Source organism: Balaenoptera acutorostrata, chromosome 17, assembly GCF_949987535.1.
Source record: "Balaenoptera acutorostrata chromosome 17, mBalAcu1.1, whole genome shotgun sequence".
NCBI classification, from domain to species: domain Eukaryota; kingdom Metazoa; phylum Chordata; class Mammalia; order Artiodactyla; family Balaenopteridae; genus Balaenoptera; species Balaenoptera acutorostrata.
Window position 1 is genome coordinate 10,114,215 of NC_080080.1, and position 26,537 is coordinate 10,140,751.

Below are 26,537 nucleotides of genomic sequence, written 5' to 3' on the forward strand. Positions count from 1 at the left end.
CACTTGAAGTGGGGAAGTGTCATGTTCTGATCTGGGTTGAGGAGGGTAACCATGGAGATGGATAACTGTCTCTCCAGTTGACTCTGGATGAGAGAAATCAGAGGCCAAGGGGAAGGAAGCTGGCTGGGAGATATTTTTGTAACAGTCCAGTAAAGAGAACTAAGGACCTGAAATAGAGCAGTAGCTGTGAAATAGGAAAAGGTTATAATCCTCCAAAGCTGAGACCCCGAGTCCCCCAAGACACCATATGTGACACAGAAGTTTAAATTAAATCAAATATTTATCATTATAGTAAACTTACCTTATCAATTGGTAATACTCTAAGTATTTTGGACAGGGTTCCACTTTATTAAAGATAGAGTTTGTTGGTGGATGTGATCACAGCAATGGTTCCTTGAAAGAGTGACTATAGCACCATGAGATGACTTAAAGGGAACGTACTGAGTGACCTTGACCTGCAGTCAGCAGACATAACCTGGTTCCTGCTTCTTCCCATTATTAGGTGTGTGGCTGTGGATGAATGTGACTTAACTTCTCAGAGCCTACATGGCCTCTTCTGTGAAATGGGAATCAAAAGATCCCAAATTCAGAGTGTTCTTTTGAAAATTTAAGTAGATAGCATGTTATCACCCTGGAAACATTTTTAATAGAATCTTGCAATTAGGGCTGAGACTAGACACTGGAAAATTTGACTCAGTTAAGTTACAGAAAACTATTCATTTCTTAGGGCTTCTATTCTAGTAAAATAATAATAACAATAACTAGGGTTTAATGAACACCTACTATATGCCATCAACTGAGATAAGGGTTTTACATACATTAACTCATTTAGTCCTTATAACAATCCTGGGAGTTAGGCAGGGGTGGAGAGCAAAATATTGAACAACTAGTATGGCTAAAGCCTGGACTAATCAGAATAGGCCAGGGAAGCCAATCAGAATGGATGTTAACCAAAAACAACCAGTATAGCTATATGGGTACATCCTGACTAAGCTCTGGAATTAGGCTCCTACTTTACCAATGAGGAAACTGGAGCTTACGGAGTTTGGGTAATTGCCCGAAATCACACAGCTAGTTGGTGGCAGAATAAGGGCACCAATCCAGAACCATCTGACGCCAAAGCCATTGGTCTTAACAACTATGGCATCCTACCTCCTAGCTCCAGATTTCTGCAATTGTTTCTGATGCCTGAAATCTGCCATTGATACCCAAAGGATCAAAGTATAGCCTAGGAGGTCTCACATACATCCTTAATAAGTTAGCAGAACTGACATTGAGAGGGAAGAAAAGTCAGTAAACTTCTGACAGTAACAAGATCATAAGCCTTAATCAAGCCTCTTAGTAAATTTATTCCATCAAAAAAAAAATACTTGATTTTAGAAACATGGTATTAGCTAGATGAATGGCAAAAGAAAAGTGATTGAATATAACTTCATTTCTAATAAAGCATTTAATAGCATCTCATGGATGTCTGTTCATAAAATTTAATTAATTAAAATAGGCTTAGATAATAGTTCCATTACGTAGATTGAAAAGTGTCTCCAGGTGGCTCCTCTTCACACGCCCTGGCTCTATTTTGGAAAGACTTGATAGCTGAGGAGACACTAGAGCGGACGGTGGGCTGTGTTATATGCAGTATCTTTATTAATAATCTCCGAAGGCTCCCTTGATGAATCTTAATGAGCCCGGTCTTTTCAGCACAGTTGCTAAAAAGGCATGGAATGACACCAGAATGTCAAGCAGGAACTGGCTTGTCCCTGATGGTTAATTGGAACAAAGGTCTTAATCCTTGTGACAGGGTTGACCTGCCAAGCAACATGGCAGGACCAGGAATGAAAAGCAGGAGTTATTTTGCTTTCCTCACTGGAGGCAAGAGTGCCCAAGCCCCCTGCATGCCTCGCGGCATCTGTTCCGCCTTCTTTCTCCCTCCTGTAGTTCTTTTTTGTTCTTCGTCTCCCTCTCTCCCTTGCTTCTCTCTCTCTCTCTCTTTCCTCCTCAAACCCCCTTTCTCACCTTGTTCTGAAAAGTCACTGACAACGGCATCCATAAGGCTGCACTTCACTTTGAAGTGCATCAGAGTTGTCTTTCACATGAACAAGTATTCTTTTTGCAAAATTATTTACAATGGTGAAGACTGGAACTATCTGGTAACAATAGCTGATAAAGCTAATGTTGATTGAATGCTCACCATGTGCCAGACACTATACTAAATAACCTTCCTGACTCACCTCACTTAATCCTGACCACAGCCCTGAGAGGAAAATACTTTCCCCAATTTTCAGACGAGGAACTTGAAACTCTGATAGGATAGATAACTTCCGGCCAATGACACGCAGCCTAAGCAGCAGGGCAAAGACCCTGAGACATGCTCATCTGACTCCCTAAATGTCTAAAGGCAGGGAAATGGTTAGATAAAGTTTTGCATATTACAAAATAGGGAAATGGGTAACCGTTAAGTACCATGATTTACATTAATATTCAATGGCATGAGAAAATGCTTGTGAGTTTAAAGAAGTACGCATTGCAGAGTACGAACACACACACACACACACACACCATTTAGGGCAACCTTAGTTTTTTAAAAATCTACTTTTACAGAGAGAGAAAGACATAGAGCTCAGTGTGGGAAATGGGTGGCTGGATTGCTTCTCTCGCTTTTCTCTCATGCAGTCCACACTGCTTCTGAACAGGAATCCTGCTCCAGGTTTTCCCATTACCTTTCCACCCCCAGAAGCAGGAGGGTGGTGCTGAAGGGAGTGCAAGCAGCAGGAAAGTGTCCAAAGAACTCTCAGCTTGCAGTCCGGCATTGTGAGGGCCGATCAGGACCCATTACTTCCTGACCTTGAGCGAGTGACTTAACCTCTCTCCGCTCCAGCCTCCTTAGCTGTAAAATGGGGGAAAACCATCCTAATGCAATCTCCATAAATACAGGAACTGATTTTCTGATTTATCTGTTTGGTTCCCTGCTTATATCTGCAGAGGACTTCAAGAGATGCTTGTGGAATAAATGAACAAATGAGATAAATGGACTGTACATGTAGCATAGGGTGAGAATGAAATGAGATCTTTTATGAAGATGAAAGGCCAACACAGAAGAGATAATAGTTACATCTTAACTCTCTTGGAGCCTCAGTTGCCTCATCTGTAAAATGGAAATTTATAATGCTGATAGGTATCTACCTATCAGAACTGTTGTGGGCATCAGAATGAAGTACTTTGTGAAACTGCAACTTCCGTGCTAGGATAAGACATGGTAGCTTTCCAACTTTTTAGAAGCAGATGGGCCCCATGGTTTGTAAGGCAGGCTGACTCTGAAGGCCAGTAAAGGCTATAGGATAGATCATGGTTGAAGGCAAAGTCGGGCTCCATGGCCACCATGCTGGCAGCTCCCACCCCAACAGTGAGTGACCCCATCCATCTATTGGGCAGAGCCAGAACAAACTCCAGTGGTTCATGTACCCCTAAGCATGGCTCCTTTTTCAAAATAAATGGAAGAGGAAATGCACCACTACATTTAGGCTCACACACCTGGGGTGAAATTCCAGCTATTCCACCTCTATATGTGTGACCTAAAGAAAGGAACTTCTTGGAACTCAGCTTCCTAATTTGTAAAATGGTACTGGTAACGGTACCCAGGGTTATTGTAAAGACAAGACTTGACACTTGCACAGAACACCCTGCACAGTGACCCTAGTTGACCTCCATAACTAACTCCCTTGTTTTTCCATTTTTCCCAGAGTGTCCAAGGGCACTGTTTCATCTAGGGAGCTGAGGACCAATCACTCAGTTCTTACTACACTGTAAATTAGTTCATCCTTTTTGAACCAATATATGTCTAGGAACTGCCCAGTTGGTATACGAAATAAGTTGGTTGAAGCTATTTAGATGTAAATAGAGCAAATGCAGGCACAATTGTAGCAGGAAAGGGTAGTGTAATCAATTCATAATTTTTTTTGGTCTGATTCAACCTGTATATAGTTGTATAATTACAAATTGTTAATTTTGTTAATTACTAACAAAAATTAGTAGTAGCCACTATTTTTGAGTGTTCAAACTGCACCAGGTTAAGTGCTTTATATACATGATTTTATAAACTATCCTAACAACTCTGCAAAAATCTAGCTCTCTTTCCCATTGCACCTAAGAAAACTGGGACTCAGAGACTAATGCAACTAGCGTGAGGCCCACAGGTGGTAAGTTGAGATACCTAACTTCACATCCAGGCCTGCTTTAATGCAGACTCCATGCCCCTTGGTGGTGTTGAGAGTCACTTGCTTTGAGAAGCCCATATCATTCCCATTTTACAGAGGGGAATTTACTTCCTTTGCTCCAGTTTCCACAGCCAACAAGGGGTAGATGCAGCATTAGAACTCCAGTCTCTGCTCCCAAAGCTGAGGAGTTGGATGTACTTCGCCCACAGTAACAATCTGCTACTCTGCTGAAGTTTGTCTCTCTACTCATCCATTTATTTAACGGGTGGAGAAAGTCTAATCTACAGATCAATGATGGCTGTCATTTCTCCAGCATCATCGATGGATTGGTTAATTGGCTAAAAAATGAACCATTTGAAGCATTTCAACTGAAAGAACATTTCTAAGGTTCTTCATCTTTTATCATATACCAAACACTCATCTTTAATAGTTCAATTAAAGGAAATGACATCTTCGCTCTTATGCTGGTAAACTGTTGCATTATTGGTACCCAGCTTGATCTAGAGCTACAAAAAATAATAATAACTATTAAGTGGAGTCTTTATTTAAAAGAAATCTTAGCTAGAAGCCCTCCATGAAAACAGATGAGAGCAAAGCTGCTTTAATTGAAAGGGGAAGATGTAGAGGGTCTCCCCACTCCCCAACTGGCAGGGCCAAACACACCTCCATGGTTCCCCTGGGACTCTTAGAAGCATCTTGGGACAACAAGGGGCTATAGAGCAAGAAAAGTTTTGAGCTTTGTCCATGAATTCAACAAATACTTCTGAGCACTATGTGCTAAGCGCTGTGCTAAGTGTGGGCATGTGGAAATGAAAGATGGTACCCCTGCCCTCCAGAAGCTCAGAGTTTGTGGAGAAAAAGAGCAGGTGCAGATGTTTATAAGGCAAGTGATCTATAGGCATTTTTTTTTCTTTACTTGTGACTGATGAGGCATAGCAAAACATCGGTGGGGCTCTACTTTGGAAAAATTGAACAGGACCTGTAACTCAGAGCAGAATTCCCTCCATTTTAGCTTCAAGAATGTTCAAAGGCCCCCTCCCCCCTCAAGAACTGATCTTGAAACACATGGAATGTGTTTGTAGTTCCATGCAACCGCTGGGTAGCCTTTCCAAAGAGGATCGCTGTCTGTAAATTATTCATTACTTCTCCGTAATTTCATTCTTCTCTTTTATTAAGTCAAATCCCAGACACAACAAAAAGAAAAACAGTGCAGTGAAAAAGTTTGTCTTCTTAGGATTTTTGTTTTGTGGAAGGAAATAAAAAATCTAAATGTCTTTTCATTAAGATGTTCCATTGCATTCCCTGTATAATGTTAATTGCCTAATGTCATTAGCATGGTGTGCTGTTTAATAGACCCTCACAATTAGTTGGCAAAGCACTTTAACATCCATTATCTCCTTTGGGGCTCACAAAGGCTCTGTAAGTGAAACAATCAGCTAGAGCTTTATTCTACAACCATTGAAACTCTGGATAAGATTAAGCTATTTGCCCAGAATCACACACCACATACAGTGTCTACGTTGCAAGGAGTATGAGGTTTAAAAAACAGCAGCCCCAGTTTAGTCTTAGAATCATGCTTACCAGCTATGTGGCCACCAGAAAATAGGTTAACTTTCCTGCAGTTCCTTCGTATGTGATAAGCAACCAAGTAGTCCTTAGTATGTGCCAGAGACTATTCTCAAGTCTCTACATATCTTTATTCACTTAACCCTGACAATGCTATTATCGCTCCCATTTTATAGATAGAAGTTAAGTAACGTGCCTAAGGTCATGCAGCTAGTAAGTGGCAGAGCAAGATATAAACTCAGGTAGTCTGGCACTAGAGTCCATATTACACCCTCTACTATAGTGATGCTCATATGATGAGAATGATGTAGATTGGGAATGATGATTGTACCAGTCAGGATGGTCCTGGTTATGCTGACGTAACAAACATCCCCCCAAATCTCAGTGGCTTAAAACAGCAAAGATTCACTTTTCACTCACGTTTCCTGTCCATTATGAGATGGTTGAGGGAATGGCAGGGTACCACTCTACATAATCCTCATTCAGGAGCCGTGGTTAAGAAGGCCTCATCACCAAGTGTCCTCGACTGAGGCTGGACACAGAAAAAAAAGAAAAATCGAAGGAGTGTGGTTGATCAGGCTTTTAAAACTTCTGCCCAGAAATGACCCATATCACTTCTGCTCACATTTTATTGGCTAAAAATAACATGAAATATATAGGAAAGTATAATCCTAATATGTGTTTGGATATTGTGGTACAAGACATGGTGAACAGCACAGATGACCTGCCTCACAGAAACTCAATGAGAAAGCATCAGAAACTAAAATGCTCTTCTCAAGTCCTCGATGCTATTTCTCCTCTTGCTTTATTGAATTTTTCAAATGGCCTCTACTGTTTTCATCATCAGTGGATGAAGGGTTTGTGTATAAAAACTGTATACACATACAGGGTTTTTTGTTTACTTCTTCCTCCTTCTCCTTTTTTAAAAAAATTCTTATTTTATACTGGATTATAGTTGATCTACAATGTTGTGTTAGTTTCAAGTGTACAGCAAAGTGATTCAGTTACACATATACGTGTATCTATTCTTTTTCAGATTTTTTCCCATATAGGTTTTTACAGAATATCAAGTAGAAGTCCCTGTGCTATACAGTAGGTCCTTGTCGGTTATCTATTTTAAATACAGTAGTGTGTATATGTCAATCCCAAACTCCCATACAGTTTTTAACTTAAAAGTTAAAGTTAAAACGATGACCCAGAAACTAGAATCCTCACCAGGGACAAGAACTGTCTCACCCTTCAGCTACAAGCATTCTTTCTAATGTCCGTGGCTGCCTTCCTAATATCTAATTTATTTCAATATTTCTATATCCACAACCCACTAACAGTTTATTGTTTAAATAAATGTATTATCTTAAAACTTGTTAAGAACAGGGAATACAAAGATGCAGTTTGTACATGGAATCATTCATTTATTCCTTAAAAAAAAGCCCAACTATATGTGAGGCGTTCTCTAAGCTGTAAGAGATACAAGGATAACTCAGACAGGAATATTGCCTTCCAGGAGTTTATACTCTTTATCAAAATGCTTAGAGATGTGGAAACATGAATAGTGACTCCCCATCCACTCACCCATCCATTCTTCCATTCAATAAACATTGATTGAGTGTCGCCATGTTCCAAACATGGTACCATGTTAGGAGGGATGGATGGCACTGAGCCATGCAAAGTCTGTACCGTAAATTAGTTTAGAATCTAGTAGAGGAGACAGATGATTACAATACATATCCCACTTATTGTTCACGTGGGATGCAATAGGAACACTGGGAAAGGCACATAATCCAGATTTCACCTGAAGGAGGGAATGGACGTTCCAGACTGAGGGAGCATCCTGGGCCCAGGGTTCAGGCAGTGACATGTAGTTTGGACGGCTGGAGTCCAGTGTGTGCATGAGAAATGAGGCTAATAAGGAAGACACAGGACAGATCATGAAGGATGTTATGTGCCAGGCTAGGAATTTTCCATTTTATCTTTTTTTTTTTTTTAAACATCTTTGTTAGAGTATAATTGCTTTACAATGGTGTGTCAGTTTCTGCTTTATAACAAAGTGAATCAGTTATACATATACATATGTCCCCATATCTCTTCCCTCCTGCATCTCCCTCCCTCGCACCCTCCCTATCCCACCCCTCTAGGTGGTCACAAAGCACCAAGCTGATCTCTCTGTGCTATGCGGCTGCTTCCCACTAGCTATCTATTTTACGTTTGGTAGTGTATATATGTCCATGCCACTCTCTCACTTTGTCCCTGCTTACCCTTCCCCCTCCCCGTATCCTCAAGTCCATTCTCTAGTAGGTCTGCATCTTTATTCCCATCTTGCCCCTAGGTTCTTCTGACCATTTTCTTTTTTGTTTTTTCTTTCTTTTTAGATTCCATATATATGTGTTAGCATACGGTATTTGTTTTTCTCTTTCTGACTTACTTCACTCTGTATGACAGTCTCTAAGTCCATCCACCTCACTACAAATAACTCATTTTTGTTCCTTTTTATGCCTGAGTAATATTCCATTGTATATATGTGCCACATCTTCTTTATCCATTTATCTGTTGATGGACACTTAGGTTGCTTCCATGTCCTGGCTATTGTAAATAGAGCTGCAATGAACATTTTGGTACATGACTCTTTTTGAATTATGGTTTTCTCAGGGTATATGCCCAGTAGTGGGATTGCTGGGTCGTATGGTAGTTCTATTTTTAGTTTTGTAAGGAACCTCCACACTGTTCTCCATAGTGGCTGTATCAACTTACATTCCCACCAACAGTGCAAGAGGGTTCCCTTTTCTCCACACCCTCTCCAGCGTTTATTGTTTGTAGACTGTTTGATGATGGCCATTCTGACCGGTGTGAGATGATATCTCATTGTAGTTTTGATTTGCATTTCTCTAATGACTAATGATGTTGAGCATTCTTTCATGTGTTTGTTGGCAATCTGTATATCTTCTTTGGAGAAATGTCTATTTATGTCTTCTGCCCATTTTTGGATTGGGTTGTTTGTTTTTTTGATATTGAGCTGCATGAGTTGCTTGTATGTTTTGGAGATTAATCCTTGGTCAGTTGCTTCATTTGCAACTATTTTCTCCCATTCTGAGGGTTTTCCATTTTATCTTACAGGTCAGTGGTTTCTGAGTATTTTGATCCCCCATCTTTATCAAAAATGCTTATAATGACTTATACACTGTATTATTATCTATTCTATCATTATATTTGCACATTTAAAACATATACTATAAAACATACATGAAATATGGATTGTTAAGGATAGTGATGAAATAAATATACTTTTAAATATTTTAAATTTAATTATAGTGCAGAAATCTTTCTGCTCTCACCATTTTTTAGTGAGAGCAGTGGGTTTCAACATAACTGATTTTATTTTAATCTTAATAGTTTATGATGCAGAAATGCAAAGGTGAGGTTTCAAATTCAATTTATTTCTATATCTGGCTCTAATGACCATCAGATTTATGGTCATTTATGCCAAAGTTTTATACATCTTGTCATACATTTTCTTCTTCTCTGATGTCTATGAGTTGTTCATACAGGCTCATTAGAGGGCAGTCGTTTTTTTATATTTTTTAACAAATGGGTTCAAACTCCACCAAAACTCTTCATTTGGAAAATTTTAAAATAGATTACTGCAAGGGAGCAACATTTGCCACCCCAAAATGTGTCTCTTTGGCATGAGGGTTATTTTAGGCTGGTGGTTTTTAAGAAACAAAAGGCTCAGGAAGAACGTTTACCTGCTCCCCCTTAACTGCCTAAAAGAATTTAGATTGGCTCTATCCCAGGAAGAGAGCTATCCTCAGAGCCACGACAAGGAATATGAGCTAAACTTAGCAAGGGGGGGGAAACTTAGCAAGGAGGCCTGTTTGATCAAACCCCTCTCTGTATCCCGTTGTCTCTGCAAAGCATGGCAAACATTTGTTTACCAAACTTTTCTTTCCCATCTTCCTGTAAATTGCTTTCCTCCCCTTTGAAGTCCGAAACCCTTGTCCCCTTCTCCTTCTCTCAGCATAGAAGCCTCCATTCCCTAACTTGTCCTGGGGTCTCATTTTTCTTAGGAGGTCCTGTATGCATGTAATTAAATTCGATTTTCTCCTGTTAATCTGTCTCATGTCAATTTAATTCTTAGACCAGTCAGAGGAAAATTGTTTTCCTCCCTGACATTAGTCAATATGCACCTCTGAGAATTTTGATAGTTGACATAACTTAAGTTTGACAACCAAGTTACCGAAGAGATAGAGACATTTCCAAACTTCCATTTTCAAAATTCTCTCTTCAGACCATGAATTTCTTATGAAAAGCAGTTACTTTCTCACTCCTTCTTAAACCATCGTCTTCAGTTTGGATAAACAAATCATGCAAGTTTGGTTTCTTTCAAATATTTGGATATTAATAGCAACCTATTATCACAGAAAAGTTAGAGAGTTTGGAACACTTGCTTTCATGTCAAAGAAAAAGGGATAAATCATCTTTATTTTTTTATATTAATTTAATTTTTATTGAGGTATAGTTGATTTACAGTATTATATTTCAGGTGTACAGCATAGTTATTCAGTATTTTCGCAGATTATACTCCATTAAAAGTTATTACAAGATAATGGCTATGGGACTTCCCTGGTGGCACAGTGGTTAAGACTCCGTGCTCCCAATGCAGGGGGCCGGGGTTCGATCCCTGGTCAGGGAACTAGTTCTCACATGCATGCCACAACTAAGAGTTCGCATGCCACAACTAAGGAGTCCATGTGCCTCAACTCAGGAGCCGGTGAGCTGCAACTAAGGAGCCCGCCTGCCGCAACTAAGACCCAGCACAACCAAATAAATAAGTAAATAAATATAATGGCTATAATTCCCCGTGCTATACAACATATCCTTGTTGCTTATCTATTTTGTACATAGTAGTTAAATTAAAAAGCTATGTTGATCACATAGCTGCCTTAAAGATAAATCATTAAATTTGACAACTCCTTTAACTATTTTGAAGTAAAATAACCACTGGGTTGCTATGTGGCAATGAAGATTTTTCTAGTTCTTCTATTTCAAAGTGTTATAGTCTACCATTTGAATTTCTTTCTACATAAATGACATCCTTTAACTCTTAAACTAAAATTGTTTGAAATATTTTGAAAATGAAGAAGGAATGCGTGTGCCTAGAGGAAACTCCTGATGGTAGAAATCTTCCTCTTTTCTCGAGATGCCTCCCCCACGCTTACAGTCAGAGGTCAGTCTGACACAGACCCTGTAAGGTGGCTAAAGTCAACCCATATATCAAATTTGGTAAAGATAAAACACAAAAGCTATGGATGGAAGTTGTATCATTGTCTTCCTGCTTCCCAACCGTTGACCCAGCTCAGCCCTGGGATGTGAGCACACTACTCCAGAGACCACTGCTCTAAGGAGTCAGGAGGTCAAGAAAGAGTTTTAGACAAGGCAGTGATGGAGTGACAAGGTCACTTTTGTGTTTGTGATAGCCATGTAGAACATGGTAGAACATGAGCTGGAAGGTGGTCAGGCTGAGGCAGGGACCCCAGACTGAAGCCTGATGGTGGCCTGAAGTAGAGTGTTGGTATGAGGAATGGAGAGACAGAAATGGAATAAAAATTAAAACATTTGGGTTGGAAATGGAGTGTGCAATGAAGTGCAGAATCTATAATCTATCCCAGGTTTGTACAGTAGTGAGTGGAGAGAGAGATTGATGCCATTCCCTGAGATAGAAGTTATATAGGATGAGCAGGTTTGGGGAGAAGGGTGATAAGGGCCCTTAAACGTTCAGACAAAAGACTAGTAGAGTTTGGAGGAGGAAGGGTATCTTTCTGTTATCAGGAAATCCAAGAAGGCTTCATGGAAGAGGTGGCATATGAATGGACAGGAGTTGAACTTATGGAGTAGGCAAGACCCAGGCTGCCACCCAGGCCAAGGGTGCCTACACTGGCCTTTTTACATGTGTCTCTGCATTCACCTATGTCAACAGGTATGTGCGGTCAAGGACGAAGCATGATGTTGACATGCGGATTGGAATCCATTCGGGCTCAGTGCTATGTGGCGTGTTGGGTCTACGGAAGTGGCAGTTTGATGTCTGGTCTTGGGATGTGGATATTGCAAACAAACTTGAATCTGGAGGAATCCCTGGGTAAGCCAAAGCAAAACCCTCTTCTTGCTTAACACTTATCATTTGCTCACTTTGTGACAGTGGGTTTCCCACGTGCAGAATTCAGAAGTATATGTCCAAGAAGCAGTTATTTTGGAGGTGACAGAACATTAAAACATCATGCAAATATTGGCCCCAAAACTTTAGTGACATTAGTCGTAGGCAATGAGGACGGTGAGATGACACTCCGGCGTTCAGGACCTAGCCCTGCAAAGCATTGGTTTTCAGATTTGATTTTACATTGGAACCAGAAAAGGAGCATTTTAAAAATCCTGGTGTTCCAGACCCCAGACCAGTTCATGTAAAGCAAAATCTGTGCAGAATCTATTTTAAGTTCTTAAAGCAATTCTCATGGGCAGCCAGGGTTAAGACTTACAGACCTGCTATATGACCTTACCCTTCCTTTGAAAACTCAGACGTATCTCTGAACTTTCCATGATTTGAAATTGTTTGGTTTTTTATTTTTCTTCTTTTTTAATGTCTGTTATTTCCCCTTCCTATCAATCACTATTTGTAGGAAAAAACTCAGCTTACTTTTCCTTTCAATGAGCGAGATAGCCCCCAATTCTAAACACGTCTTGAGTAGTGCTAAATACCATGAATACATCATATCATTTGATCTCACAACACCCCATGTAGTAAATCGTGGCTTCCTTGTTTTAATGGGGAAGACTGAGGCTCAAAGAAATTAAATCTGTCACATAAACGCAGCTATTAAGTGCCTCACTACCCATCACTGTCTTCCATTGTTAATTTATCAGTCCAGTTTGTTCAAGATTGTCCTTTTATTATGACTCTCCAGTGCCTCTGTGTCCCCAGTGCCTAGCGTGATGTATAGAACCTAGGAAGAAGGGAGGGAGGCATCCAACGCCACGGCATAACGATTGATAGTCTGTAACCCGCAGTCATGCAGAACCCATACGTGGTTTGTTAAACCATCAGTAGCTACGCCCTACCCTCAGAGTTTCTGATCGCTGTGCCTGGGATGGGAACCGAGAATATGCCTCCCTAACAAGTTCCCAGGTGATGCAGACGCTGCTGGCCTTGGTACCTCATTTTGAGGACCACTGTTCTCAACCTTCAGTGAGATGAAACAATGTCTATAAAGTCCTCCGCTCAGGAAATAGCTGTGGTTGTAGTAATGACCCTATGATATAGCTGTAGGGTCTTGGAAAGACTCTGAAAGTGAATGTTTTTGTCTCAATCCAGCACTGCCACCTACCACTGATGGGACTTTGGTCTAGTTACTTACTCACTGCCTCTGAGCCAGTTTCACTGTCAGAAAAGTGAGGGGGAAAAAAACGCTTTATCACCTATAGTTGTTGGAAGGATGGAAATTATATGAGATGATCCATGGAACAAAGCACATAGAATACATTTGGCTACAAAGTAACATTTAGACAAAACAAGTGTTGCCCAACTGTTAGATCTTATTTACTATCATGACTATTATTAGTATATCCTGGCATTTAAAAGTATCAGAAAGTGTCAGATTTACCTGACATTCAATATATGAGAATATTATCTGAGAACTGACTCATTTCCTTAGAGGGAAATGTAATCCCCAGACTCTCAGCTGCAAATGCATTACTCCAAAGCTCAAGGTAGGAGCAAGGATAAAAATGAACACCTAAAATCCAGTTTCTATCAAAGCATTTAAATATTGATTAGAACTTCAGCAGTAGGGTCAGGAATAAGTAAGGGCAAGGATGTCTTTCACTATGGAAAACATAATATTGATTTAGGATATGCAAATATTAGTCCCCCGAGCGTTGACAGCAGAATAATAAAATGTAGAATCTAGAGAAAATACCAAATGGGGTGGTATTTAACTTGATTATTTTAAAAGAAAATCAGCCATTAGACTTTACGAAACACGTCCAGGAGTTTCATTTTGCCTGGGAGAAAAAGACAGCTTTCAAGCACCCAGCTCTGAGCTTGATCTGAGAAAGACTGGGACATCTATTTGTTTCATGGAAGGTCAAACATCTTTTCTATTCTCCTAGGTCAACACTACGGAGTTCCTACGTATTAACAAAATTTATCATGAGAATATCTTGTAATTAGCACTTTTCTCAAGAGAGCTCAAAACATCTTTCACATGCTTTTATTTTTGATACAGGCGTACCTTAGAGATATTGCAGATTGGGTTCCAGACCACCACAATAGAGCAAATATTGCAGTAAAGCGAGTCACACGAATTTTTGGTTTCCCAGTGTATATAAGTTATGTTAACATTATACCATAGTCTATTACGTGTGCAATAACATTATGCCTAAAGAAACCAATGTACGTACCTCAATTAAAAAATACTTTATTGCTAAAAAATGCTAACCATCATCTGAGCCTTCAGTGAGTTGTAATCTTTTTGCAACAGTAACATCGAAAATCACTGATCACAGATCACCATAGCAAATATAATGAAAAAGTCTGAAATATTTTGAGAATTACCAAAATGTGACACAGGGACATGCAGTGAACAAACACTCTTGGAAAGACAGACTTGCTCAACTCAGGGTTGCCACAGACCTTCAATTTGGAAAAAATGAAGTATCTGTGCAGTACAAAAAAGGGAAGCACAATAAAACGAGGCATGCCTGTATCTTACCTCACTTTTGAAATCAATGTCTATATACAGGGATACTTATTTGGAAAGCATGCAGAATGTGCCTTAAATGAGCAGAAATGCATTGTTTGTAGTTTCTGTTTCTTTACATGTCCTTTGCAGTGGATTATTCTCTCTGTAAGCAAGAACTTAGCAGGATGGGTAAGGGGGGTAACGAGGGGAAGTAGAGGCAGCACTGAAGAAAATGCATTTGGAAACATCATTTAAAAAAAAAAATTGTTTCCTTAGATATATTGTTTCTAGAATCCAGAAGCCAAGCAAAGTCTTAAATAGCTACCTTATTCATTCATTCATTCATTTAAAAGAGCACTGAAGTCAGCCTAGGGAAATGAATTTGTGCTGAATCAGGGAGTAGGAAATTGTTGTGTGGAAAACATGGCGTGAGCATTCTAGGCAGGAAGAATGGCTTGTTCCGAGTTTAGTAGGTGTGAAGTAGCACCTTGAATTTGACGACATGCCAATTACTTGATTCGCTGGAGAGAGTGTCAGAAAATGAGGCTTGAAGTCGCAGGGCCCAGAGAGTGGAGGTCTTAGAGACCTTGTTCAGAATTTAGAGTGTACCTTATAAGCCTTGAGGAGGCATGGAATAAACAACAGAAATAAGATAATGGCATTTTTGAAAATAATCCTAATAATTTAAGGGTTTGTTCTTGTAGCATGTGCAGTGTACCATGCACTGTTTTAACTACTTTACACGAATCAACTCTTAAAATACTCACGAAGACCCTAAAAAATGGGTACTATTATTTTTCCCATTGTTATGGGTGAGATGACAGACTCATAGAAAGCTTAAATAACTTGCACAAGATCTCTCAGCTAGCAAGTGGCAGAGCTAGGGTTTCAATCCAGGGAATCTGGCCAAAGCATCAATGCTTGTAAACACCAAGCTAGTCTACCCAGACCACAGTGCAGCACGATAAGTAGTCTGATTGAGTTAGGCAGTTATGAGAACAGAAGAACTCTTGCCCAGAAGGATTTACCATGTGACATTCCCACAATTCACATCTGATCTTTAAGGCTCTTGATGTCATCTGTTGTTTTGCTAAAAAAGAAATGTGAATCTTGAACTCTGATGGCTGATATGAGTCTCTTACCTTGTGAGTGAGCTAGCCAGCTGCCAGCCTGCACATATCCACAGCTGTGTTCTCTTCTGCTTTCCATATACACATTACAGGGGAAATTGCATCTTACAGTGGTTTTCCTGAAGGACCCTCCATGTAGCCCTGTGGACTTGTAAGACCTGCCTTTGTTCTTAAGATTATAGACAAGTTGAAGAAATAAGGCACAAATAATGTGAAAATTGAAAAGATAGGAAAAGTTCCAAAACACTAAGCACTACATTTGCATGGTGATAGGACAAGAATTGCTGTTGAGTTCAGAAACATTTATGGAACTTGTTTTTCCAAAATAATCAACATGACTGAAAAAAATCACTGATTCTTAAAAGTTGCTGGGATCAGGCTGACAGTCAGAAGAAAAGCCAAAGGAAGTGTTTAAATGTGGCTCAATGGGGCTGCGATTTATCAGAGGCTACAGCGACCCTAGGGGTGAGGTTGGTGATAGATACCTGCTCATTGATTTATGCTTATACTTTTGTTTTCTTTTATTCTTTCTACTTTTTCAGGGGAATAGATACTGTCCTTGAGGACACGTCCTCACAGCACCCATGCACAGCCCTGATGTTGGGTTTGCACAGGACCGAAAACAGAGATGGCCTTTGCAAGCCACGTCAGGTGTATAACAACCTATGCTTTGTCCACACAGGAGGATTCACATTTCCAAAGCCACGCTGGACTGCCTCAATGGTGACTATAATGTGGAAGAGGGTCATGGTAAAGAGAGGAACGAATTCTTGAGGAAGCATAACATAGAGACCTATTTAATTAAGCAGCCTGAGGAGAGTCTGCTGTCTTTGCCTGAAGACATCGTCAAGGAGTCTGTGAGCTCCTCAGACAGGAGAAACAGTGGGGCGACATTCACAGAAGGATCCTGGAGCCCCGAACTGCCCTTTGATAACATAGTGGGGAAACAGAACGTAAGTCCTGGCTTCCTTCTTCTGGTTTGCTGTGAATGCATGTGCACCTCCAACCCAGTTGCCTCAGAGAAGACCAGTTCTTCTTTAACCCTTTCTCTGCTGAGTGCCTTAATCATAGTTGATCACATGTATCACCTCAGGACGGAATTAACCTATGTATGCCATTTCAGGAAATGCCAGAAATACCAGAGGGTTCCCACCACTCTCTCCTTTTTTTTTTTTTTTTTGACCTAGCTAAAAATAAATGTCATGTGAAACTGAATTATAATTTTACCAAAATTAATTACTCATGCTGGAAAAGATAAACCTCATGTTATTAAACTAACAACAAAGGGGGAAGGTCAAGTCCACGCGAATGCAATTTTTTTAGGTAGTTGGCCGGCTAGGAGTACCGAGGTGCCCTCTGAAATTTAAAATCAGGAGGGCATTGTTGATTTGGAAATATAAAAGCTGCAAGCGAGGTAAAGATGAGGGCATTCAAGAGTAGTAAGCAATTTCAAAGCCACCCACATAATGCTATGCTTATGTAGTGTGGATTTGCATCTTCCATGAGGGATAAAGCAACAAAGTCAGTACATCAGGTGTAAGTTATCAATCATCAAATTATTTTCAAAAGTATATCTTCAAATATCAGAATCACACTAAACCCAATGAGCTGCTCTGACACTGAGAGGCACCAGAGAACCGAAGTTGATCAAGGGAGAACCAAAGTGGATTCAGTGATGCTCCCCTCTCCAGAATGCTTGTTCAGAGCATGGGCAAAATCACCTGCTCTAACAGGTTTTCCCTTCCCTTCCCTTAGGCCAGGCACATATAGTTGAACTCATGTAAGTTGTGTAACTTCATTGTACTTTTTTAAAGAAACTAACCCAAAAAAAGCCACTATATAAGACTTGTAAACAGCTTCTGACATTCTCCCGAGCCAAGGAAAAGCTGAGAGTACTATGAAATAAATAGACCAAATTGATAGTGTCTGGAGCTTTATGAAGACATATATGTGTTCATTGTTCTAATCCACAGACCTGAACATTTCTCATTAACTTGTCATTAAGAAAAATCTGTCTGCTTAAAGACATTTAAAATGGAAAAGGTTAAAATGCTGAAAGTCTTGCCTCTTTATTCGGCATTTGAAAGATTGATGGGGCACTCTGAGGCCAGGTTAACCTCGGTTTCCTTCCAGCTCTGTGTGAAGGAGCTAAGGATCAGTGCATGGACCCCATTCACTGGACAAACATGCAGGTTCAACCCTTGAACCCAGCCTGCATGCCTTACAAGAGTCTGCCTTTAGGTCTTTAATATTCTTTTGTGAGGTTTACTTTCCCCCAAAATTATTATGCCTACACAAGTCATCACTGATTTCAACACCTACCTCTTTCCATCCCTGAATTGGTATGCATGGTACAATTGGCTATTATAGAATATTACAGTCTTAAATACTTCCTGGAGTTGGTGCATGCCCAGCTGAAAGTACCCTCTGTTTCCTCTGCCTATTGTTAGCTTGAGCCTGAATGCTGCTTATTTTAAAAAGATGCATGCCTCACCCTGAACGCTTCAATAATTCTGCATAAAGTTTTCTCTCTTGGTTTTTTGTTTTTCTTTTTCTTTTTGGTCTTTCCTTTTGAAAAACTCTGTCCGTTTAAGCTGATTGTGGAAATGGGGATAATTCCTAATTGTTCTAATCTCAGTGTGTACCTATCCTTGCTACTAGGAATTGAGAACCCAGAAGAGAGGTAGAGATGCTTGGTTTTAATTCATGATTGATTGATCTAGTAGAATTATATAGGAATACTGGAAATATTTATCTGCTGATTTCCTAAAGATATTTACTGATGTCATCAAATAGTTTTTATAAAAGATGTCATTATTAGTCAAAGATTATTATTCTTGGTGTTTAACCATACCATATATTTCTTACGATGCCTGAGTTTTGCCTGTATTTGCCATCTTCAATATGAATAATCTCAATTTTTTTTGATGTCTTCAGACTTAAGAGCCAATGAATGTATGCTGATATTCATAAATAACCAAGTGGCACTAACAACATTTTGGAAATGATTGAGTCAATTAAGATGGTCACAAGCATCAGAATTGCACTTATGCTTAGCTCTGGAAGTCAGTGAGCCATATGTGCAATTCAGAGACATAATGTGTGCCTGGAAGAGATCAAAACTGGTCTGGCTGAGCCGGTGCTCTGCCAAGACACCCAGTCAATACCACAGAAAGCCCAGACCATCTGAGTGTTTGCATAACACAGATAAAACATACTAATGCTTCATTGGGGATTTGCTAGCTAAATTGGCCAGATGTTTTAGTTTCTATTGATTCACAAAGTATGCTTTGAAATATTTTTAATGACATTGGTATGTCATGCCATAATCTGTGCTATATAGACAGCAGATGTTCAGATAGTTGCATTCTCATGTATTCATTCATTCAATAAAGATTAATTGAGCATCTGTTACATGCCAACTACTGCTAGTAATAAAAGAGAAGGAGGGACAGAGGAAAGAAACACTTTAGAGATAAAGTCAGCCGGTAGTGTATATGCTTCATGAAGACAGGAATTGTATCTGTTTCCCTTATCACTATTTAGTCCATAATTAGAACAATACCTGGTAAGTAACAGGACTTGCTTGCTGTTTGCTGAATGAATTAATTAAATGATAGATGTGGGTGGTACAGGAGAAGACCCAGTCAAGTTTGACTTCCAGGTTTTTTGCTTGGATGTGACTGGTTAGATGGTAGAACTGCCCACTGAAATTAAAAATAGTGGAATGGAAGGAGATTGGGTGAGAAACACTAAGAATTTACTTTAGGACGTGTTAAACTTGAAATGCCTAGGAGAGGTCCAGGGAGAGATATCCAAAAGGCTACTGAACACACGCTTCTGAAGCTCAGGCATGAGAAAACTATGCAAAGGATGTGAGTCTGGCAGCATTGGAGTGCTAGATGAAACCATGAGAATGAAAGAGATAACTGCAAGGAATATGTAAAGTAAAACACTAAGAAGGTACAAGACAGACCTATAGGAACACCAGATGGGGGTGAAAGAGAGTCAGGATCCCACGACAGAGTCAGATAGGCAGCAAAGGGACCAGAAGAGGATTAGGCCATGTGGTATCACAGGAGCCCACAGAGCAGAGCATTTTGAGAAGAGCAGGATGATCAACACTGCCAAATGTAGCCGAGAGGCGCAGTAAGATGCAGACTGGAAACTGCCAGTGGGAAGTGGATGGGAAAACATCATTGGCAAGAGACAGATTTGACGCAGTGGTGAAGTCAGAAGCCAAACTGTCCCAGCTGATAAGCGAGAGCTCTGGATTTCCAGGAACCCCAACTCTATCCCAGTCCCCTCTCTGCTGCCCATTTCAGGAGTCCGTCCGTGGTTTGCAGGAGCAAGGGAAGTCACTTAGCATTATTTCTGGCCCTTATGTGAGTCTGATTCCAGTCCCTGTCTATGCCTGAAGATAATCTTTTGTTTTTAATGTTGTGCGTCTTCCCAGCCCTTATAATCTGTGTCCAGTTAAGCTAAAATTGTTGGTTCAACCCACTCTTGGACACCCTGAGCACTTAGGCTTTGCATCCCTGACTCCTGACATGGGCCAGTGTTCTGCCCACTGGTTTGGTATCCTGGATCCCTGAATCCTAACTCAGATACCCGTGAGGCTTCCTATGCTCTGAGCCTCTGAGTGGGATGAAATTAAGAAAACTAGAAGGCAAGAGGCTTATGATCACAGGTGGACTATTGAAATGTAAGGTTACAAAAGGAGAAGTAGGTAGTTGAAGTACACCAAAAGTGAACATTTTTGACATGGGGGAGGATGTCCAAGGCTAAGTTATTGGAATGAGTCATCAAAATGGTCATTGAATCTCTCAGAATAAAGACAAAATTTGAGATGAAAATGAAGACTTAAGAAAAGGGTCCTCAGATGAAAGATTGTATTTTCCCCTTCTGGTTGCATGCTACAACTAAAATCTATTTGTAGGCTTGAGCTCTGGTTCATTCAATTATTTAACAGGTGTTAGTATTCTAGATGCTGAGGATCGAGTAATGAGAGGACAGACTTGGTCCCTGTCCTCCACGAGTTACATTTTAAGGGAGTGGAGAATGCAGACAATTAACCAAAACACAAAAGTTCTGAGAAGGAAATATAGATGACTATATGACTAGGGGGCAGATAGAATTACTGCAGATAGGGTCATCAAGAGACCTCTGAAAATGTGACTTGAGTGCCGAAAGGACCCTGCATTTGAATAATCAGGAAAAGAGCATTATAGATAGAGGAAACGGCTAGTGCAAAGGCCCTGGGGTGGGAAAAATTTGGTATGTTAGAGCAAACAGGCCCAAGTGGCTAGAGCATAGTGCGTAGGGAAAGAAGGAATACAAGATAAAGGAGACAGACATTGATCTTGAAAACCTAGTCGACTTTGGATTTTATTCTAAGGGAAGTGATAGAAATATTTTAAGCTGGCCAGTGACATGATCGGATTTAGATGTTTAAAAGATCACTTTAGCTGCCTGTGGAGATTGGATTGTAGGGACCAAGAATGGACTCCTTAGACAAACAGCATCTTTACTTATGATTTACAAGAGGATACCAAAGGGTGAAGCTTTTATGTCGCTATAAAGGCTATTGTGTAAGGATATGAATCATTTTAACTTGATTTTTATGACAAGTGATAATGCCAAGAGAGGTGAGCCACTCTTTTAGAAGCAAACCGCCTTTTAGAGCCCGGGTGCTGTCCCTCGTATACTGAGAAATCATCACCATTGTCCCATCCATCCCTTTCACATTGATCACGGCATCAGAACCCAGGCATTTTTCTATTACTCCTCCAGACCTTTTAAAAGAATCACCTGGGGAAAAGTACACATTTGGTACTTCCGTTTTCTATATTAGTTGTTTCTGCAGAGTAGAAGTCATTTGGTCATTATTGTTATCATGTAGTTCATATGTGCACTGTAAAGACTGAAAACACAAAAGAAATTTCTGTACAGGCAAACCTCAGAGATATTGCAGGTCTGGTTCCAGACCACCACCATAAAGCAAATATCACAATAAAGCAAGTCACACCGATTTTTTGGTTTCCCAGTGCATATAAGTTATATTAACACTACACTGTAGTCTATTAAGTGTGCAATAGCATTATATCTAAGAAAACAATGTACGCAAGTGTAATTAAAAAACACTTTATTGCTAAAAAATGCTAACCATCATCTGAGCCGTCAGCAAGTCGTAATAGTAACATCACAGATCACTGATCACAGATCACATAACAAATATAACTATTATGAAAAAGTTTGAAATATTGTGAGAATTACCAAAATCTGACACAGACATGCCAAGTAAGCAAATACTGCTTTTAAAAATGGCACCGGGGCTTCCCTGGTGGCGCAGTGGTTGAGAATCTGCCTGCCAGTGCAGGGGACGCGGGTTCGAGCCCTGGTCTGGGAAGATCCCACATGCCGCGGAGCAACTGGGCCCGTGAGCCACAACTACTGAGTCTGCGCATCTGGAGCCTGTGCTCCGCAACAAGAGAGGCCGCGATAGTGAGAGGCCCGCGCACCACGATGAAGAGTGGCCCCCACTCGCCGTAACTAGAGAAAGCCCTCGCACAGAAACGAAGACCCAACACAGCCATAAATAAATAAATAAATAAAATTAAAAAAAAAAAAAAAATGGCACCAATAGACTTGCTTGATGCAGGGTTGCCACAAACCTTCAATTTGTAAAGCTCGCAGTATCTGCAAAGCGCAATAAAGTGAAGCGTGATAAAACAAGGTATGCCTGTGTTCTGCACAACAAGACAGAAAGCAAATGTGTTTCATTGCCAGGAATATAGATAAATATCCACAGCATCATTAACGCTAATAGAAGTAGAGAGCTTGGGGCAGGTACCATGTTGGGAGCATTGCTCATATTCTTTGCATTTCATTCTCACATCAACCTTACTGGGTAAGTGTGACATGCCTGTTTTACAAGTGACAAAATTGTGATTTGAGAGATCAGTTAATTCCCTGAAGGATATACAGTGAATGAACAACAGAACTGGAATTAGAATCCAGTTATGTCTGACTCCAAAAAACCACATACTCTCCATCAGGCTGCATTGCCTTCCCTTTTGGTCCTGAAGATATATGCCGGGTTTCTACCTACTACCTTGTTTCCTGATCAGTTAGTATTAAAAGGTTGTGTGCGTGTGTGTGCATGTGTGTATTCACCCTCTGAAGCTAGGTCACTCTCTCAACAGGGATATTTAGAAATTTTCTGTGAAAGCTCCAGGAAAGGACCAGCTTCTCCTCCAGGTAGCGTTAGCGTACCCCTAACATCTCATACCCTGAGTGTCCTGATGTGATCATTGTTTGCATGGAAAGGGCTAAGCAGGGCAGTCGCCCATGTCTACCTAGGAATAAAACAATCATTTGATTTAGTCACACTTAAGACTGGAGAATGTTGACACCAGAAGAAAAGGAAATGTGTAGGGAGTGGGGCTGGCCATGGTGGAAAGCAGGCTGTAAGAACATATTTATGTTACTATGTTTTTATCAGTCCCAGCTGGGACTTTTCTTAGATCCTGTTTTCTGTATCCACTGGAAGAAAAAAATTCTCATCTGATTGCCTTGCTGATCAAAACCGTGTTGACCTGATGCTGAGAGCTGTTTCCTCAGAGTAAAACAGTTAGTCCTGTAAGCTGTGAGTCTCATGATCTTGGGGCAAATCTCTGCAGGACTCAAAATTTGCCTATATGATAGTGGGAAGGGCCAGAATGGAAACCCAAGAGAACTGAGTTATGGCCCTGATTTCTCCACTTACTATTGCAAGGCCTTAGGGAACCACGTCTCCCCTCCAAACCTCAGTGTTCCTATCTGTACAATGGCAGAACTGGACTGGATGATCCCATCACTTCCTTTCAGCTCCAACATTGCCCATTCAGTTTCTCAGCCTCAGACACATGCTGGGAGTCTGTGGCTACCCTGGTGAGTTACCTACACTTCGGAATCCTGCCACCCAAAGCCCAGAGACCCAAATAATTCCCTGGAAAGTAATGGGGATATCCAGTTTACAATTCTCCTAGTACAACAATTTAGCATAACTGTCATCCTAATGAACTGTCTTAAAATATTAATACCAAATCAGAAGCAAGTGTTAGAGCAAAAAAAATTCTTGAGGTAAAAATCTCACCTCCCTAGGGGATGAAATTTGCCCCTTCTCTCAGCATTCTGGATAATGGCATTTTGCACCAAACCAAACATCATTATAAAATAAACATCATCACATTTTGCCGTCTTTCAGAGTCCTGTTTTCAACATGATCATTATGTTCTCCTGTTGAGAAATATTTATCACTAGGGTTTGATTTCTTTCCTCCTGTTTCTGTCCCTAAAGGTGGGGTACAAACTAAGGGGCTGACCCCTTCCTTTTTGCATATAAAAGCCCAGAAGACAAAGAACCCTCTTAATTCAAACTCATTTTACTTTTATCATTTGACTTGGGCAAGTCTGTCCCCCCCAAGATGTTCGTTTATTTCCTCATTCATTCAGCCACTGATTATTCAACTACTTAATGAACCACAATTTGCCAAGCATTGTGCTGGGTGCTGAGGATGATGGGGAGACGCAGAAGGAGGTCCAAGCTGTCAAGGCGTTCACGGTCCGGTGGTATTAATAACAGGGCACCAGGCTCCGTGGACATCGTGGTCTTTCTAGCAGGACCGAATATTGATCCCAGGTAATCAGGGAAGACCTTCCCAAGGAAATGACTGTTAAGCTGAGATCTACAGACAAGCAGGAGTGAGGCCAACGATGAGGGAACACGACCCCAGGAGGAGGGAAACATTAAGGCCACCATCTCAGCCTGGGTTTCTGCTCCTCAGGACCAAACCACATGCTTCTCTTTCCCCTCAGAGAACTCTGACCTGAAATTTCTACCCCTAAAAATGCCTGAAATACTGGCTATTGGTCTTGAAGAGGAAGCTGTGTTTTCAGAGTTTGCTGCTTCAGTGATAAGCTGCTGGGTATCTAATTGTCCGTGTTCAGTCTTGATATACAGGAAATCACAGGCAGATTTTTCTCCATGGGTAATTTCTTTTGAACCATTTTAACATCAGACGAGTTCTGATGTTCATTGGGTGGGACATCTGTAGGCTTTGGGGGTAGAGACCATGAAGGACTCAGGACATTTCCCTGAAGTCCATCTGCACTCTTCCGGTAACGTGGCTTTTACAGACAAGAGAACTCCCCAGGCTGCTTTTAGCCCTGACTCTGAAGATAGCAGCTGAGTTCAGCCAGGAAGAGTCATTAGAGGGACCTGGTTTTTCACTCTCTTCAGAAAGGCAAATGGATTTGAAGCCTTCCAGAGAGCGTTGAGTGGATTAAGTAGGCAATTTGATCCATTAACTTTGACGCATCATCCCCCCTTTCTCTGAAGTCCCAGAGGTAGACTAACGTGGAAAAGATGAAGGTAGAGAGAACTTTGTGGTTCGCGTGGAATTGCAGCTCTGGAAACGAGCATTTAAGTTGGCACAAGACACAGCCTGTGGTTACCCCATGGCCAACAACTGGCTGAAACTTTGCTAAACTAGTTGGACTCTTCTTTCACCAGGGATTGACTAGTTGTTTGGGGAGCCATAAACATCTGAGGAACTGGAATCAATGAATGCAACAGTATTTTAAGTATGTGAAGATAAGTGTATAATATTCTAAATGTGTGAAGATAGGTAGGAAGAGAAGAGCAAAAATCTGGACTTTTTTCTGACTTATTTCCTCTCTTTGAAAAAATAGAACTGGGATTTAAGTTTTTTTTTTTTTTTTTTTAGAAATTCACGTTCTTTTATTTATTTATTTATTTATTTATGACTGTGTTGAGTCTTCGTTTCTGTGCGAGGGCTTTCTCTAGTTGCGGCAAGTGGGGACCACTCTTCATCGCGGTGCGCGGGCCTCTCACCATCGCGGCCTCTCTTGTTGCGGAGCACAGGCTCCAGACGCGCAGGCTCAGTAATTGTGGCTCACGGGCCCAGTTGCTCCGTGGCATGTGGGATCTTCCCAGACCAGGGCTCGAACCCGTGTCCTCTGCATTGGCAGGCAGATTCTCAACCACTGCGCCACCAGGGAAGCCCGGGATTTAAGTTTTATTAAACTTAATGCCAGTTTTGCTATGAGTGGGCTGAGGGGTGTCATTGTAAAAGTTCTTCATTGAACTGTGTCAGGATTTTCCTATCTTTTCTCCACCAAGAAGACTTTTCATTTTTCTGACCCGGTGCAATTCATCTGTATTAAGGTTTTTCTTTCCAAAGAAAATTGCATTTGTATTCCCCTTTTTTAATATTAGTTGGCACGTGTGTCATGACGCACCATTGCTGCTGCTCTGCACAAGGAAACGAATGGTACCACTGTAAGGTGATTCAGTTCCAGCCCAGAGCAGAGACACTTGATATTTTTGTTGGCATGACCAGCCTCATCTTGGCTCTTGGTGTATGTACTTATTTTTGCTTCGCCTAGGGTCTAAAAGGAGTTACAGTCTTAATTCCTCGGGTATTGATGGAACTTGAAAGACCCTCACGTCTCAAGGATCTCCAAACTACTACTGTGAATTCCAGGTTATGAACCACTAGATTCCATTGTGTCTTTCCCACTTTATGGCTTTTATATCACCTTTAGTTCCTTAAAGGATCTCTTCACACCTTGAGATGATAAGGGCTCTGTATACGTCGTAAGTGGTAACACCCACTTAGGAGTCCGTGTCTTCAGAGTACTTAGATACAGGACTGTTCTTCAGTGATAAACTCAGAAACAAATATTTAGGAATAATGATAGCCAAGAAGAGCTACACTAATTAGATGAATCCAATAGAAAAGTGTGTGGTGGAAAAGTTAGGATAAGAGGAAGTAGAAGCCACTGAGCAGTTTCTTCTTTTCCCAGTTTTGTCCTACCACCGTTACCCACCAGGATTCT

General features: G+C 40.7%; 1 protein-coding gene across 2 annotated transcripts in view; it reads left to right on the forward strand.

The window, feature by feature from the left end:
• Nucleotides 1-26,537, forward strand: part of ADCY8 (adenylate cyclase 8) — a 228,347-nt gene that overhangs the window by 103,017 nt on the left and 98,793 nt on the right. For both annotated transcript variants that reach the window (XM_057532097.1, XM_057532098.1), the window contains exons 6-7: nt 11,749-11,907; nt 16,316-16,586. In XM_057532097.1, coding sequence (XP_057388080.1) covers nt 11,749-11,907; nt 16,316-16,586 — 430 coding nt within the window. The remainder of the gene's footprint in view (nt 1-11,748; nt 11,908-16,315; nt 16,587-26,537) is intronic.